This window comes from Bos indicus, chromosome 24 (genome assembly GCF_029378745.1).
Source record: "Bos indicus isolate NIAB-ARS_2022 breed Sahiwal x Tharparkar chromosome 24, NIAB-ARS_B.indTharparkar_mat_pri_1.0, whole genome shotgun sequence".
In the NCBI taxonomy this organism is placed as follows: domain Eukaryota; kingdom Metazoa; phylum Chordata; class Mammalia; order Artiodactyla; family Bovidae; genus Bos; species Bos indicus.
In genome coordinates, this window is record NC_091783.1 from 8,582,452 (window position 1) to 8,601,008 (window position 18,557).

Here is an 18,557-nt window from a genome sequence, read left to right on the forward strand (position 1 = left end):
GGGCTGCTCTCTATGGGGTCGCACAGAGTTGGACATGACTGAAGTGACTTAGCAGCAGCAGCAATATAATAATAAACATTCCCCATTGTAATATCATTTTTTTAGGTTGTTCAATATAAACTATGCTTAAGTTACTGTAGTTCTGTTTTTAAATGTTTATATTTAAAACTGGTTGATATTACAATTAATGCAAAGGGGTATTCTTTAAAATAGTACTGAGGTTTCTTCATTAATGTGATTATGAGTGTTCTAATTAAAATATTTAGGTTTCAACTTTCTTTTATTCTGAGAGTTTTCTGATAGGTACAATTCTAAACATTTCCCTACAATGAGAGTTAACAATATTTAAACAGAAAACTTGACATTTATTTTACTGGTTAATGCCTATCTTTTTATATCATAATATTGTTCCTGACATTTTTCTAATCTAATATACAGAGTTTCAGGTATATAATGTCAAGATCATTATTACTATAAATGCTGTCTAGTGAAAATGTGAATAATCACAAAGACATTTCAAAATAAGTAAGAAAACATACCTAATAGGAAGCTAAGATTTATGTAGTTGAAGTCAAGGGCAAGTAGCATTAGTATTTAACATTTTTCTGGGAGGCATTTCCAAGATTTCTTTCCAGTATATTTTCTTTCCATAAAAATTTGCTCTCTAAATGTATTTTCTCTGGAGGAAATTGCCTCTTAAAAAGTAGAGTGAGATGAATAAACTAATATTTGTTGCATATTTATTGTCATGTGGTCTGTCAGATGTTTCTTAAACATTATTTTATTCAGTCCTTAAGGGGGTGTTCTAGAGTTCTACAATAAGTAACATGCTCAAGGTCATAGAAATAATAATATAGCAAAGTGTATCTGATTTAGCCAGAGGAATGTGGGTAGGGGCAAAGTCTAATCAGCTGGGGGCTACAACTGTGAGATTTTGTAGGTCTGATAATGCATATAGTGATTTTGCAGGAAGATGTTTTTTTAAAGAGATTTATAAAGTATTTGGGGATACAATGTCATGATACCTATGCCAATAGAATCTGGAGGAAGGGGTGCTGGGAAACTCCCCAGCACGATTCCTCAGGACAAGGGAGAGACCCAACAGACAATGGGCATTTCTCACCCCTGCTGAAGTACCAGGTATAGGAGTGAGGTTATTGTGGACATTCTAGCCCCAGAGAGCTCTGTGGAATGCAGCTGCCAGTGTAAACCCTACCTCATCTACATGAAGGAGCAAACCCAAAGAACTGTGGTAAATGTTTTAGGCAGTTACATATTGGGGTTAATTCATGTTGCAGCACTAGAGATCTCAAACAGACGTTGGTATCTGGTCGTGAGATGCTGCCACAACAAAATAGGTGGCACTGGTTTAGGGACATCAACAAGTAGACACTGGAAAGATGGTAAAGAGGCTATTAGCGCTGGTGGAAAAGCAGTGAAGCCATTGCCACTGGAGACAGGGAGACATTTATGCACTGTTGCAATGATGAGGAACAGCGTCATCTGTGAGCACATGGAAACTAAAACACGTGGTCAACCTGTGGGTCTAATCAGCAAGAGTCCCAGGCAGAATGTCAAAGCCTGTGGGATGAGTGCTTTTAAGAGAAAAATAAGTGAAAAAAATAAAAATTTAAAGCAGATTTCAGAGGACATAGAGAAGGCAGTCTCAAAGTAAGAAATTGTCTCCAGGTAAAAATAAAATCAAATTGGCCAAACAATTTTTGTTAAGAACTGAGACTTAAGACAAAGCTTAATAGAACTTTACGGGTCATGGGGCCCATCCTGGGACCCCACCTCTGGCCAGGGCACACGCAGTGGTCAGTGGAAGGCCATTGACTGGCCTCTTTGTCCCTGGGGCCTAGAGGTAACGATACAGTCTTTTACAAAGAGACAAACTAGATGATCAGACAAGAGAAAGCTTTCTTTACAAATCGATTAATAAATATTCATTCCCACTAGTGGGAAAAGAGGAAGACCAGGTCTGCTTCTTTGGAAATAGCTAGGTAGGATTACATAATGTTGTTTAAGTAAATTTCTTTATCTAAAAACTAAACATAAATATGAATGACGCAGTAAACTATACTTTATAAGAGTCTCAAATACTCCTCTATGTGCAATTTTGTGCTTTGCTTTTGTTCATGCAACTGAAAGGAAATCACAGCTTTATTTCCACCTGATTTATACCTTGATACTACTTTCCGATACTGGAGGACTTTTCCACGACGTTACTGCAAACTATTTATCCAGATGAAAGTCAAAAGCCCTCTCAGTTTGAGGAACTTGGCTTTTCCTTAACGTCAGTCCCAGGTGATTCGTTACTTTTCTGAGATTATTTGTATCAGTTGGAGTGTAAATCCACAGTATCTGACACCTCTGTCCATTTTTACCTTTTATGAAGAACTATCCCAAGTTGACTGATCTCTTTCTGGGCTGAAAACATTTTTCACAGAACATACCACTCCTACCATATAGATTATGCATATGTGTCTTTGTCTATCAGTTACTTAAACCACTGCTTTACTTAAGTACAGTGATTCTCTTATCCACTGTCCAGCAAACTGAATGGCTTACAACTTATATTTTCTTACAAGTATTGTAACTCCTTCTATTTATGTAAAATGTATTCTGAAAGCTCCCTCTGTCTTTCAGAAATTTTATTCCTTTAGAACTAAAGTTGATTTTGTGTGATATTTAAACTATCTTTATTATAATGTAACATTTATTAGGACAAATTTTAATAAGAGTTAAGCAGCCTATATATTTAAGTTTCTTTTAATGTTTCTAATAACTACATTACTTTTTTTTTTTTTTACTGGAATATAATTGCTTTACAATGTTAGTGCCTGCTCTATAATGAAGTATACATATGTCCCCTCCCTCCTGGGTCTCCTTCCCTCCCCACCCCATCCCACCCCTCTAGGTCATCACAGAGCACCAAGCGAGCCCCCTGTGTTTATAGCAGGTTCCCACTAGCTATATATTTCACACAGGGTAGTGTGTGTATGTCAATCCCAATTCCCAGTTTGTCCCACCCTGCCTCGCATCCACATGTCCATTTGCTATGCCTGTGTCTCCATTTCTGCCTTGGAAATAGGTTCATCTGCACCATTTCTCTAGATTCCACATATATGCATTCATGTATGACATTTATTTTTCTCTTTCTGACTTAACTTCATTCTATATGTATGGATGGACTCTGGGTCCATCCACATCTCTACTAATGAACCCGTTTCATTCCTTTTAGTGGCTGGGTAATATTCCATTGTATATATGCACCAAATCTTCTTTATCCATTCATCTGTCATTGGATATTCAGGTTGTTAAGGAAATTATGAGGGATAAAACATCAAGATTTCCTTATCTAAGGTCCCAATCTTGAATTCAACATGTTTTATGAAATAATTACCGATTTTGTAAGTGCCTGAGTTTAATTTCCAAGTTTTCATTTGTTTCTTTCTGTTCATTCAAAGATCTCTGGAGCTTATGGATCTGATTCAGGAAATCATCAAGCTGAAAGCAAAATAGAAAAATGCTTCAGGTATGATGACTGAAATAAGAAAATCTCTAAAAACAAGCTCTGTTTTTTGTGTAACACATCCTTAGGCATGAAATTATTTTGTATATATGCATGAATACATAGTAATATTATTCTTAATTATAAAATTAGTTCACATATTTAATAATAAACATCCACATGGACTCTAGAATATTTGGCAGAATCTTTTCTATCTTGGCATTCTTGCCTTGTTTCTAACATGGGCTCCCCTACCTTATTATTACCATGACTTTGCAAATGGTTCTGTTTTCATGTGTGTATTTATACATATATTTAAGTATAGTATATATATGTGTGTGTGTGTGGTAAGTTGTGTCTGATTCTTCATGACCTCATGGACTGCAGACCACCAGACTCCTCTGTCCATGGGATTTCCCAGGCAAGAATACTAGAGTGGGTAGTCATTCCCTTCTCCAGGGGATCTTTCTGACCCAGGGGTCGAATTTGTGTCTCTTGCATCTCCTGCACTGGCAGGTGGATTCTTTACTACTGCACCACCTGGAAAGTTCATATATATAAGGAACAAAAAGGTACAAACAGAAATATCCTTTAACATGTATTCTTTTAGTTGTTTTTAACTTACACACAAAAAAATGGGTATTATGCTGTTTATAATTATCTGATACTTCAACTGCTAAGACTCATCTACATGAGTGTCTCTCTGTAGCCCTGTTCTGTTTTACACGATTATACTGCACAGTAATGCTAAGACAGTAACCACCCTCTTGTTCATGAGTAGTAGACTGTTTGCAGCCTTGAGCTGCTGTGGACTTTTGCGTGTGTAACTCCTGATGTATATGTGCAATGTAGTCTCTAAAGACATACGTAGGAGAATTTTCAGGTTGTATTTTTTAATGTTGAATTTTATAAAAGATAAAGCTAAAGTGTCTCCCAAAGCAGTTTACTAACTTCCCTCCCAAAGGCAATTAGATGGTCCCCTGATTGTCAAGTCCTGGGAAAGATGTGCTCAATGTGAGATGGTAAAACTTTTGCCACTCCTTGCTAAATAAATTAGGGTCAATACCTCTTTATATTTTTATTGGTTCAGTGTCTTTCTCTCATTCCTATTCAGGCCTTCTGCTCATGACCCTATTTGGAGCTCTTTTCTTTTTTCAACCTGTACATGTTTGTGCTGTAATCTTGACACTAACCCTTTGTCAGTTGTAAGTGTTCTGAGTATCTTCACCAAGTATTATCAAGTTTATAACTTATTTTTTCCATTTTATTTAAGAGATCTTTGGGTAAATGTTATTTTACTAAACATTTATCTATTTTCTATTACAGTTGGGATGTATTTAATGATGCTAAAAATACTTCCCTATTCAAAGCTTAGAAAAATATTAATCTATACTGTCAACTAAAATTTGTTAAGGCTTTGTATTTGTCATTTAAGTCCTAGATCAAGATGGGATTAACTTTTCTATATGGTATGAGGTATTGTATTATTGATACAATTTTATTTTTTATCTAAATAAGCACATTGTAATAAACAGTTAATTAAGTTGTCAAGTTGTTAGCCTGAGTGGAGTTTCCATGGGGTAGGTTTTGGATACTTTTACTGTTGTCTTTTCTTCACAAGATCTAGCAACCATATTCATCCAGTTGAATATTTCAAAATCATCTGGACATTTTTATGGATATAGAAACAACTTTAAGACAAAAATCTTATCTCTCCAAAGACTGCTGAGCTGTGGCACTATAGTAAAATAAGGTCAGTGTGATAATTTTGATTATTCTTACAATTTTATTAAATATGAAATCTTCCTTAGTATGTACAGAGTCAAAATATTGCTAAATATGAAAACTGATCCCAATTCTCTGATTCCTTGGCCAGTGTTATTCAAGTTAAAACATTTTAAACAGTAGAATTCTATAGAGTTGAGTTGGTATTATTATCTTCCAGGACTAAAAAGCTATTCCTTTTCATAACTTCATGGAGTAATACCATTCTGTAAACCTTTTCCTATCAATTATTTGTGCCCATGAAGTAAACATTGTTAAAGTATATCAAAATTAACTCTGAAATAATTTTTTATTTTTGAATGTCAATCATTGAGACAATTTTAGTAATACCCACACTCTTTTGACATCCACTATTTGAAAGTTTATTTTCTTACCATAAAAGTTCTCTCTTATCTAACCTGTGCAGGTTTTTGTGGACTTCGCTTTTTCTTGTTTCTACTTTATATAAATGTTGAACCAGAAATTTTTTTTTACAGATCTTCTACATTTCTCTAGTTCTCATTTTTCTGCAGTTAATGTAACATGTATTTAATATATTATGCTTATGTTGGATTTAATCATTGTATTTTACTTGAAGTTATTCAAATCAATAGTGTTGTCTATTTTGTTAGAGAAATGTTACAGACGTATTTATTAGAGTACAAATATTTATGTATTACTTAAAAGTTCTTACAAATTTTAGTTCAGTTCAATTGTTCAGTCACGTCCGACTGTGACCCCATGGACTGCAGCACGCTAGGCCTCCCTGTCCATCACCAACTCCTGGCACTTGCTCAAACTCATGTCCATTGAGTCAGTGATGCCATCCAACCGTCTCATCCTCTGTTGTGCCCTTCTCCTCCTGCCCTTAATCTTTCCCAGCATCAGGGTCTTTTCCAGTGAGTCAGTTCTTAGCATCAGGTGGCCAAAGTATTAGAGTTCCAGCTTCAGCATCAGTCCTTCCAATGAAAATTCTAGTAGGCCCAGACTATTTAGCATATAGACTAATTTTGCCTCTTCAGTCTTACAACAAATTTCATTATTTAGGGAGGAATCAATGCTCAACATTCATGACTCATTAAATATTTTCTATCAGGATAAAAATGATAAGAATAAAGTAACAGGCTAATAATGATTGACAATTATTATTATGGACTATTAGATTATTTCATATTTTCATACCCTTCCAAATATCTACTTGGAAAAAAACCCATCTATTTGGCATTACCTGGGACAATTCCCAGATGACTTAATAAATCAATGAGAAATATTACCTTTTTGTATTTTTTTCAGTTTATAAATTTTCATCTTTTATTCTACTCTTTTGGACTTTAGGAATGCCAATGTGGGAAAATATGGGAACTAACTGGATAACTTAATTACAGATAGCTATTATTAGATATTTAAGGAATATTTTGGTACAACAAAGAATAAAGTGTTGAAGCTGAAACTTCAATACTTTGGCCCCCTGATGCGAAGAGCTGACTCATTTGAAAAGACTCTGATGCTGGGAAAGATTGAGGGCAGGAGGAGAAGGGGACAACAGAGGACGAGACGGTTGGATGGCATCACCAACACAATGGACATGAGTTTGGGTAAACTCCGGGACTTGGTGATGGACAGGGAGGCCTGGCGTGCTGCGATTCATGGGATCACAAAAAGTCAGAAACAACTGAGTGACTGAACTGAAAAATAAAGAGCTTAAGTTGTTTATTATATTTGAAACTGGGATAATCGGAATAAATTTGTAATGCATTTTGGAAATATATGCCAGAAGTGTTGACATTCATGTTTTTAAGAAGTTATCATGTATTGAAATGTCTGAAAAATAATATGAGACACACAAAAGCTCTTTTTGCTCAAATATTTTTTATTATGTTCATGAAAAAGTCAAATTGACCTGAATGGTTACTGAAAGTTTCATGTTTAATTATAGTTCATCATTCTGATAGAACATTCTGCTGACATTAAAATGTTTAACTAGGCTTCATAATGCTATTTCACGATATTTAACTTTGGGGAAAAAAGCTCACAATATTATGAGTAATTCATTACATTTCTTGTATTAAATAACATATAAAGAAAAAACAAAATGATACAAAATACTGGTGGAAATGTTCTTCTAAATCTGTTAAATTTTTATAAAATTTACAATAAAAAATAACATTTAACTTTAAGAATGTTGAAAATGCAATGGAAAATGCCCAATGTGGAATTCAGTCCTTACCTCAAAGACTTGGCTCACATCTGATTCTAATCACATGTGCTATGCCGCTTCAGTCATGTCTGACTCTTTGCAACCCTACAGATTGTAACCCATCAGGTTCCTTTGTCCATGGGGATATTCTGGGCAAGAATACTGGAATGGGTTGCCATTCCCTTCTCCAGGGGATCTTCCTGACCCCAGGGATCAAACCCACATCTCTTATGTCTAATCACACACATATGGTCAATTAATCTACAACAATGGAGGCAAGAATATACGATGGAGAAAAGAATGTCTTCAATAAGTGGTTCTGGGAAAACTGGACAGCTGCATGTAAAAGAATGAAATTAGAACATTATCTAACACTGTGAACGCATGGAAAGTTGCTTCAGTTGTGTCTGACTCTTTGCTACCCTATGGACCATAGCCCACCAGGCTCCTCTGTCCATGGGATTCTCCCAGCAAGAATACTGGAGTGGGTTGCCATGCCCTCCTCCAGGGGATCTTCCTGACTCAGAGACTGAACCCAGGTCTCTTAGTCTCCTGCATTGGCAGATGGGTTCTTTACCACTAGTGTCACCTGGACTCAAAAGGGATTAAAGCCCTAAATGTAAGACCAGATACTACAGAACCCTTAAAAGAAAACACAGGCAGAACACTTTTTGACATAAATCACAGCAAGATCTTTTTTGATCCACCACTGAAAATAATGAAAACAAAAGCAAAAATAAACAAATGGGATCTAGTTAAACTTACAAGCTTTTGCATACCAAAGGAAAAAATAAGCAATGAAAACACAGCCCACAAAGTGGGAGAAAATATTTGTAAATGATAGGATGGACAAGAGATTAATCTCCAAAATATACAAATAGCTTATGTACCTCCAGAGCAAAAAAATATATTAAAAAACGGACAGAAGATCTAAATAGACATTCCTCTAAAGAAGACATACAGATGGCCAAAAGGTAAGTACATGAAAAGATACTCAACATCTCTATTAGAGAATGCAAATTAAAACTACAGTGAGGCATCACCTCATACTATTCAAAATGGCCATCACCAAAAATTCTACCAACTTCAGTGCTGCAGAGGGTGTACAGCACGCTGTTGATGGAAATGTAGACTGGTGTAGCCACTATGGCAATCAGAATGGAGGTTCCTTAAGGAGCTAAAACTAGGGTACCATCTGATCCAACAATCCTACTCTCAGGCATATATATGGAGAAAACCATACTTTGAAAAGATACACGCACCCCAATGTTCACTGCAGCACTAATTACAATAATCAAGACATGGAAGTAACCTAAATGTCTGTAGGCAGACGAATGGATAAAGAAGATGTGGTACATATATACAATGGAGTATTATTGAGGAATAAAAAGGAGTGAAATAATGACACTTGCAGCAATATGGATAGATCTAGAGATGATCATATTAAGTGAAGTAAGAGAAAGACAACTATCCTATGATATCACTTGTATGTGGAATCTAAAAAATGATCCCACATACAAATGATTCCACTACAAATGAACTTATTTACAAAATAAAAGACAGTCCTAGAAAACACACTTATGGTTACCAAAGGGGCAGAGATAAATTAGGTTGTAATTAATATATTTATACTATTATATATAAAATAGATAATCAACAAGGACCTCCTGTATAGCACAGGAAACTCTACTCTGTAGAATCTATATGGGAAAAGAATCTGAAAAAGAACAGATTAAATATATGTATATGTGTAACTGAGTCACTTTGAAGTATACCAGAAACAGAACATTTAAGTCAAATATGCTCCAATATAAGATTTTTTAAACACAAAAACAATCTAATTAAAAAACAAAATCTCTATCAAATAAAAGTGACAGAAGTTATTTTCCTCATTCACAGTTATAAATTCTGATATTAAGTAAGGAATGAACTGTTGGTGAAATCTCTCAGAGACTGTGAGCTTCTTGCAACTGCTGCACACGCACACACACACTTTCCCTGTCCCCACTTGTGCACCAGATGCCATCCTCTTTCACCTACTCAAGGACACACATACTTTCATCAATACAGGGTGCTCTCTCATATATTATCCTGTTTTTTCTCTATTTGATCATTCCCATCAGGGACTTTGACTCACTGTTCCTTCTTCCTGGAACCTCTGTTCAACAGTTATCTGGATGATTAACTTTCATTAACATCTTCCACGTATTTATTCAAATCTGAGGCCAGACATCATATTTAATATTGCAGCCTGCACTGAAAACAAGAACACTGCTTTTTTCCTCCAGGAGTCATATGATTTATATATGAATTGTCTTGGTCTCTGTTCACTGGAATGAAAATTCCTTGCAAAAGGGATATTCATTTTATTCATATATAGATTTCAAGTGCTTAGAATAGTGTTTGCATGTATAAAAAGAAGAATAAATGGATGCTGGGTAGGCTAAAGCAACAGATGCCCTTCTACTTTTGTTAAATGTCTTTGCCAAGAAAGACCATAATTTGCAAATTCTATAGCCTTGATGTCCTGAAACTTCCATATCCCAGATAAATTCAGTTCAATATTTATTGTTGAGTATAATATTGTTGAGTATAATAACTGCATTGTTCCAATTGCTTCTCTGGTAAGGCCCCAACCAGTCTGGCTGAAATCTGGGTAGATTCCCCAAAATTTGTGATTCAAGAAAAATATGCTTAAACCATGTATACAAGCTTGATCAAAATGGCAATATAACAAGGTTTGGCTATAGTCTAAGACTTGGTAATATGGAGACAGTGACTTCAACTAAAAAGGACTTGCAATTTATGTAAACTATTTATCTCTATCCTTGAAAAGAGGAAAATGAAATAAAGACTAGAAAAGGAAAGCCTGTTAGATGCTGCAGACAACAGCTCATAGACCCATTTTTATTTTTACTATAAATCCTTACCTAAATTGAACTGCAAATGATTGATAATCAGTTTTGATTCATCTTTCCATTAGTAATGGAGCAGGACCCATTCCCGTCACTGAACTGACATGTTTAGTATTGGGTCTTCTGGCCAGTCTGCTCCAGGGCATCCATAGTGGGGTGTCTTCATAATCTCTCCAGTTCAGGATTTGATTAAGGTAATGAAGGATCGCACAACTTCAGGTAAGTGTTGTTGCTGTTCAGTAGCTAAGTCGTGTCCGACTTTTTGTTGGTGGGACTATAGCCCACCAACCTCCTCTCTCCATGGAGTTTTCCAGGCAAGAATACTGGAGTGGGTTGCCATTTCCTTCTCCAGGGGATCCTCCTGGATGAGGGACTGAACTTGCGTCTCCAGCAATGGCAAGAAGATTCTTTTACCACTGAGCCACCATGGAAGCCCTCAGGTAAGTCACCTGTTAACAAATTCCCTAAACTCATGTAATGAAGTCTTTGTAAGAAATAAGTGAGTATGACAATTTGTTGATTATAAATGATCAGTATAGACTAATTTTCCAGATATTTTTAATTGGAACTGAAATATTCTGAACCACTTAAGGAATATACCACAATATACTGTTTACCTGGAAAAAAAAAACACATCAAAATCAATAGGAACATTTTACTGAAACTTCTGGGTGATCTCTGATGGAAAGTGGTTGTTGCCTTTTGAGAAGTTTGCTAAGTATATAGCTTATGTTACATGATGCTAAATATTTTTCAATTTCAGAATTAATTTCAAGTTATCACATATTGCTATCTATATGAAAATGATGAAATGATTTATTGCCTACTAGGCAATCGTCATATGTTTTAAAAATGTGAAACAAGTAAGCTATGCATTAATGTAGTCATTGAAATAATTTGTTGAACTTTGAGGTCTGTAAACTATACATTTGCTAATGAGGTAAGGTAACAGTGCAGTTGCTATAGGGTTCACAAAACTAATATATCTCAACTGAATAATAATTAAACTCTTTAGAGCAAAAGGAATGTTAACTTTTAAGTGAACAGTTCAACTGAGTAACTTGATGAAGTGACACATGGTTCAGATTTGAGAGATTTCTATTTTAAGAAACTATATTTTGGGAAACCTAGAGACAGTTTCTCTAAGTGGACCTTACAGTGAATAAAAGATAAAAATTATATTCCCAGTAATTTAAATCAGTTACTTCCCCAAAGGCTTTATTGTCATCTTAGTGACAAAAACAAACAGGAAAAAAAAATTCAAAAATACCTACCAAGCCAGAATAATTTTCCAAGTGACTATATTTCCTTCTTTTGGGGAACACATGTGGATATATCTGTGAAAAAACCCCAACATTCTTAGCAACAACAAAAGTATAAAAACAGTAATAGAGTTAGAAAAGAAGAATAAATTTGGAGAACTGACACTTTCTGAATTCAGTACTTATGGAAACTGTAGTAATCGAGGCAATGCAGAAGGACAGACATTTAGGTCAGTGGAATAAAAGTATATCAGGAGTCCAGAAAAAAGGTACTACATTTAGGGTCAACTGGATTTTGACATGAGTGTTAAGGTATTTCAATGGGATAAAGAATTATCTTTTCAACAAATAGTTCCAGGACAACTAATAGTCAAAAGCATAATTTTGAAGTTGAACTCCTACCTTACCTCAGTTAAAAAAAATTAAGTCAAACAGGCTTCTCTAGTGACTCAGCAGTAAAAGAATCCACCTATGATTCAAAAGACAAGGGTTTGATGCCTGAGTCAGGAAGATTCCCCTAGAGAAGAAAATGGCAACCCACTCCACTAATCTTGCCTGGAAAATCCATGGACAGAGGAGCCTGGTGGGCTACAGTCCATGGGGTTGCAAAAGAGTTGGATATGACTTAATGACTATTAATAAACAACAGCTCAAAATGAGTCACAGACCTAAATATAAGATCTAAAACTATAAAATGCTAGGAAAACAGGGGAGTAAATCTACAGGGCATTGAAATATTCAATCTTCTTTTACATAAAACACCATGAGCACAAGCAACAAAAGGAAAAAATAAACAAACTGGACTTGATTAAAATTATTTCTAAAAGTTTCAAATTAAACTATCAAGAAGTTGAAAAGTTAATATACATATCAGAAAGTATTTACAAATCATGTATCTGAGAAGGGGCTTGCATTTAGAATATCAAACAGAACAAATCAATTTTTTAAAAATGGGCAAAGAACCTGAATATAAATTGTTCCCAAGAAAATCTACAAATAATCAAAACTCATTAAGGAAATTCAAATCAAAACCACAAGAGGATACCACTTTACTTCCATGATGGTGGTGTAATAAAAGATGAATTCTGATAAGTGGTGGTGAGAATGTAGAGGAATTGGAACCCTCAAACATTGCTTGTGAGAATGTAAAATGGCACAGTCACTTTGGGAAAGAGTTTGGTGGGCCTTAAAAATGTAAACACAGTTACTATATGATACAGCAATTCCAAAGGAAATAAAAATGTACATTTACACCAAAGCTTGTAAATAAATGTTCATAGTAGCATTATTCATGGTAGCCAAGGAGTATAGCAACCTATATACTTATCATCTGAAAAAGGAAAAGCTGTAGTATAGCCATACAAAAATGAAGTATTGATCTATGCGACAGTATGGATGAACTTTGAAGACATTATGCAAATTGAAAGGAGTCAATTACAAAAGGCCATCTATTCTATGACTCTATGTGAATGTCTAAAATTCCACAGAGATAGAGAGTAGACTAGTGATTGCCAAGGGCTGGGGATAAAGTGAAGATGGGGAATGACTGATAATGGAGAGCTGGATTACTGTAATTGTTAGAAAACTCTATGATTTACTAAAAGCCATGAACTGAACACTTCAAAGTGTAATTTTATGGTATATGAATTAGATCTCAAAAATGTTAACATAGACAATAAGAGTAAATATGGCATATTCCCATTGCTGTAATATTTATATATTAGGCCAAACAAAAATTAATTCTAGGGTAGCTATAATAGAAGTAAGTCAATTGAATATATCCAATAATCCCAGATCTCTTAAGAATGTTATCTTAAATAACTGTATCACTTGAATCTAGAATATTTCATTGCTTTACCTCTATATAATGAACTTTTGAACTGGATGGACTTGATGCCTTAAAAGTCTAATAGTTATTGGCACTGCTTTAAGATGTATTGACCTACATAATCTTATGTGACTATTTATTTATATACAAAGCATTCTATTAAACAGTTCATTTTAGCTCAGTTATTTTTCTTTTCAATAAATTAAAGCTGCATGATGGTCAGTGAGAGCTAAGTGTTTGGCATCCTACAATGCTGATGAGTCTTAATTTATGCCCTAAGGGACCAATACTGAGAATTTGTTCAGAGTACCATAGCAACTGTAGAATCAAAGCCATGATATTATGTGACAAATTTGTAGTTGAGAGAACACTACAGGATTCCATTGGATCACCTGGGGCAGCAATATTACAAGTGTTTACCATGTAGCATCTTGATAAGGGAGACTTAATTGGTGTTAATTTTATCCAAATTACAGACAACTATAGAGCATCTATTTCCATGGAGTGGAATAGTCTCATCAAAATGTGTGACAAAACACTAAGGGTATTTAATTTGTAAGCAGTATCTCACAAGGCTTTTGATATGGATCTTTATTAAAACTGACTTCAAGTTGCATTAATCTGACCAATATCTAATGTGCACAGAGAATAATAATATCTTGTCTAACAACAAAGGAAGACAAAACATTGTCAAATAATATTAATTTTCATGACAACAGTGCTTGTATTGGATCAGCATCTTGAGGTATATATTTCCCACTTTCCTCTTTGAGAATCTCAACAGTTGAAAACATTATTAAAGTACCCAGGGAGCCAACAATCCTTCCTTCCCTATTGTAAGTTACTTAATTAACAGACAACAGATGTCTACTTTCAGAAAGAAGCTTTTCAAGAGCAGTGGACTATGTGCCTATTTGCCCTTGGGTATTGGAGTGAATTCCAGCATCATGAAACTTAATGAAGAAATGAAATTGCCATTTTTATCCAAAGTTTTAATCTCTTATCACGTGTATAGAATCAGCAGGTTTAAATCCGAACTAACGTTGAATATGGGTACAAAAATATAATTATTCTTCATTATTTTAACTAAAAAGGAAATTGCAGAAATATCAGTTATAGAAATGCAAATATGAAGTGTGATTAGAACTGGAGAACTCTTAAAGTAATATAAGCATTAAGAACAAGAGAATTCAGTACAAAACCACTCAATTTTACCTAACATCATTTGAAAACTCTTCCTCACCTCTTTATACTCAAGCAATTTAGCCCACTTAAAACAGTGCTTGCCACCCTATCGGCCACATATACTGGTGACAATCTACCAGTAGTCAGAGAAATCTGTTTCTATTAATACAATAGAGTGTATTAGTGTGGTGCTGCTAAGTCACTTCAGTCGTGTCCAACTCTGTGCGACCCCATAGATGGCAGCCCACCAGGCTCCTCCATCCCTGGGATTCTCCAGGCAAGAACACTAGAGTGGGTTGCCATTTCCTTCTCCAATGCATGAAAGTGAAAAGTGAAAGTGAAGTTGCTCAGTAGTGTCAGACCCTCAGCGACCCCATGGACTGCAGCCTTCCAGGCTCCTCCATCCATGGGATTTTCCAGGCAAGAGTACTGGAGTGGGGTGTCATTAGTGTGGTGAGACCTTCATAAAACATAGGAAATGGCAACCTTATTAAAAGCCACATGACTTGCATCCAAAAAACCCAAAATGAAGAGAAACTTAGAAACTAATGGAACATTTAAAAACCAGAAAGTACTCTTGGTTAATTGATTACAACTCAGGTTCAAACTCTTATTAAAAATAATTAGATACCAAAAATTAGAAAGAGAAACAATGTTATTTCCAGATGTTCAAGTTGGTTTTAGAAAAGGCAGAGGAACCAGAGATCAAATTGCCAACATCTGCTGGATCATGGAAAAAGGAAGAGGGTTCCAGAAAAACATCTATTTCTGCTTTATTGACTATGCCAAAGCCTTTGACTCTATGGATCACAATAAACTGTGGAAAATTCTGAAAGAGATGGGAATACCAGACCACCCAACCTGCCTCTTGAGAAATCTGTACGCAGGTCAGGAAGCAACAGTTAGAACTGGACATGGAACAACAGACTGGTTTCAAATAGGAAAAGGAGTACGTCAAGGCTGTATATTGTCACCCTGCTTATGGCTGGAAGAAACACAAGCTGGAATCAAGACTGCCGGGAGAAATATCAATAACCTCAGATATGCAAATGACACCACTCTTATGGCAGAAAGTGAAGAGGACCTAAAAAGCCTCTTGATGAAAGTGAAAGTAGAGAGTGAAAAAGTTGGCTTAAAGCTCAACATTCAGAAAATGAAGATCATGGCATCTGGTCCCATCATTTCATGGCAGATAGATGGGGAAACAGTGGAAACAGTGTCAGACTTTATTTTTTGGGCTCCAAAATCACTGCAGATGGTGACTGCAGCCATGAAATTAAAAGACGCTTGCTCCTTGGAAGAAAAGTTATGACCAACCTAGATAGCATATTCAAAAGCAGAGACATTATTTTGCCAACAAAGGTCCATCTAGTCAAGGCTATGGTTTTTCCAGTGGTCATGTATGGATGTGAGAGTTGGACTGTGAAGAAAGCTGAGCGCCGAAGAATTGATGCTTTTGAACTGTGGTGTTAGAGAAGACTCTTGACAGTCCCTTGGACTGCAAGGAGATCAGTCCTGGAATTTCTTTGAAAGGAATGATGCTAAAGATGAAACTCCAGTACTTTGGCCACCTCATGCAAAGAGTTGACTCATTGGAAAAGACTCTGATGCTGGGAGGGATTGGGAGCAGGAGGAGAAGGGGATGACAGAAGATGAGATGGCTGAATGGCATCACTGACTTGATGGACGTGAGTCTGAGTGAACTCCGGGAGTTGGTGATGGACAGGGAGGCCTGGCGTGCTGCGATTCATGGGGTTGCAAAGAGTCGGACGCGACTGAGCGACTGAGCTGAACTGAACTGAGAAAATGAAAAGCCTTCAAAAAGATGTTTTATAAAGACTACAAAAATATAGTAGATTTTAAATTACTATAGATTTATAAATTAAGATTTATAAATTAAGAGGTGAAAACAAGTGATATTTTAACTGCTAAACTGAAAGACTAATGCTTCACTTTCCACGGAGGGTAGGGAGAGTATCATAATCTGATAATAAGTTTTGCTAATTTAGAGGAAAACTTCTAAGTGTCTGAAATGGACTACAAGGACTAGAGAGATAACTATAATGATAAAAGCAAGTAATATTTTCCTCTATGATACAAACACCTTTCCAGATTACAAGTTTTCCAAAAAGACAAAAATGTATAGAGAGGAAGTTACTTATCCTGAAACTTCCCTAAGAATGAGACCAGTTCACCAGTACATACCTAACTATATCGGTCATGTTCCTGGCATTGAAAATAAGACCAAACAAATGAAATCCTTCTTTAATAAGATTCAAATTAAAAAAATCTATAACTAAAATATATACTCTTCCATTAAGGGAAGATACAAGCTGACTAGGGCATGAACTTCTGCCTACATCAACTATAAAAATGGTTATTGGCCACTTCTTATGAAAGTGTCAAAGAAATAGAAGAGATTGCAAAAGTGCAGTGTTTCTAAAAATATTTCTGGAACAGAAATGGACACCTCATTATTTATTGAATTACATTTAAGTTTCTGAGTTCCAAACTTCTGCAATTGCCTATATTACAATTTTGGTTTATTTTGTAACTAAACCAACAACCATATCGTTCCAGAAATCTCTTCACCAAGAAACTTTAATTTTGTCTGAATAATTTTTATGACTATTATCTAAAATAATATATAGCAGTAACTGAACTGTTTAATATAAGAAAAAAGTTTAATGGCACATTAGGATAAGTGTTTAAAACATAGGAAAATATTGTACTTTGTGTATTCCCTAGTAGAAAATAAGTTTATGATCAACTTTGCTTCACAGTGATGATAAGGAAGTAGCTATTTAAATAACAGCAAGGAGCAAGTACATGGAAATATAGTCATGATTTACAAAACTTATACAATATTGAAATATAAAGACAACCTTTTTTCCATTAAATAGTAAGTAGAATGAAGTTAGCACACTTTGATTGCAATGCATCACTACCACCATGGCCTTAGTAATACTACAAAAGTCAGTGGAGACTTATGGGTAGTGATGGAATACAGATGGGAAACCAACATTTAAGGCACATTCCTTAAAACAATATTCTGGTTCTGTACATATGAAAACCAATGACACAGTAGTAAGCATTCCTTCACTAGAGTAACATTTAGATTCCAAATTTTCAAAATTTTTTTTCACCTTTTAATAGAATCACTGCCTACCATCTGAGTCACTGAAACCAACTTTAAACAGTTTTACTCTCTCAATCACTGCAGAGGGTGACTGCAGCCATGAAATTAAAAGATACTTGCTCCTTGAAAGAAAAGTTATGACATACCTAGACAGCATATTAAAAAGTAGAGACATTACTTTGCCAGCAAATCAAAGCTATGGTTTTTTCCAGTAGTCATGTATGGATATGAGAGTTGGACCATTAAGAAAGTTGAGCACCAAAGAATTGATGCTTTTCAACTGTGGTGTTGGAGAAGACTCTTGAGAATCCCTTGGACTGTAAGGAGATCCAGCCAGTCCATTCTAAAGGAAGTCAGTCCTGAATATTCATTGGAAGGACTGATGCTGAATCTGAAACTCCAATATTTTGGCCACCTCATGCAAAGAATGGACTCATTTGAAAAGACTCTGATGCTGGGAAAGATTGAAGGTGGGAGGAGAAGGGGACAACAGAGGATGAGATGGTTGGATGGCATCACCGACTCATCAGACAAGAGTTTGAGTGAACTCCGGGAGTTAGTGGTGGTAAACTCCGGGAGTTGGTGGTGGAGTTGGGAGTTGCAGCAGGCCTGGCGTGCTGCAGCCCATGGGGTTGCAGAGTCAGACATGACTGAGAGACTGAACTGAACTCAACTGAACTCTCCATTTATATTGTTGTGGTGGTGGCTGTTCAGTCACTAAGTCATGTCTGACTCGTGCGACCCCATGGACTG

At 35.6% G+C, this 18,557-nt stretch overlaps 1 protein-coding gene across 4 annotated transcripts in view; it reads right to left on the minus strand.

The window, feature by feature from the left end:
• The window catches only part of CCDC102B (coiled-coil domain containing 102B), a 281,611-nt gene that overhangs the window by 42,853 nt on the left and 220,201 nt on the right, over positions 1 to 18,557 (minus strand). For 2 of the 4 annotated variants that reach the window (XM_019987018.2, XM_070778680.1), the window contains exon 8: positions 3,407 to 3,510. The exons of the other annotated variants lie outside the window; for them this stretch is intronic. In XM_019987018.2, coding sequence (XP_019842577.2) covers positions 3,407 to 3,510 — 104 coding nt within the window. The remainder of the gene's footprint in view (positions 1 to 3,406; positions 3,511 to 18,557) is intronic. 4 annotated transcript variants of the gene reach the window in all.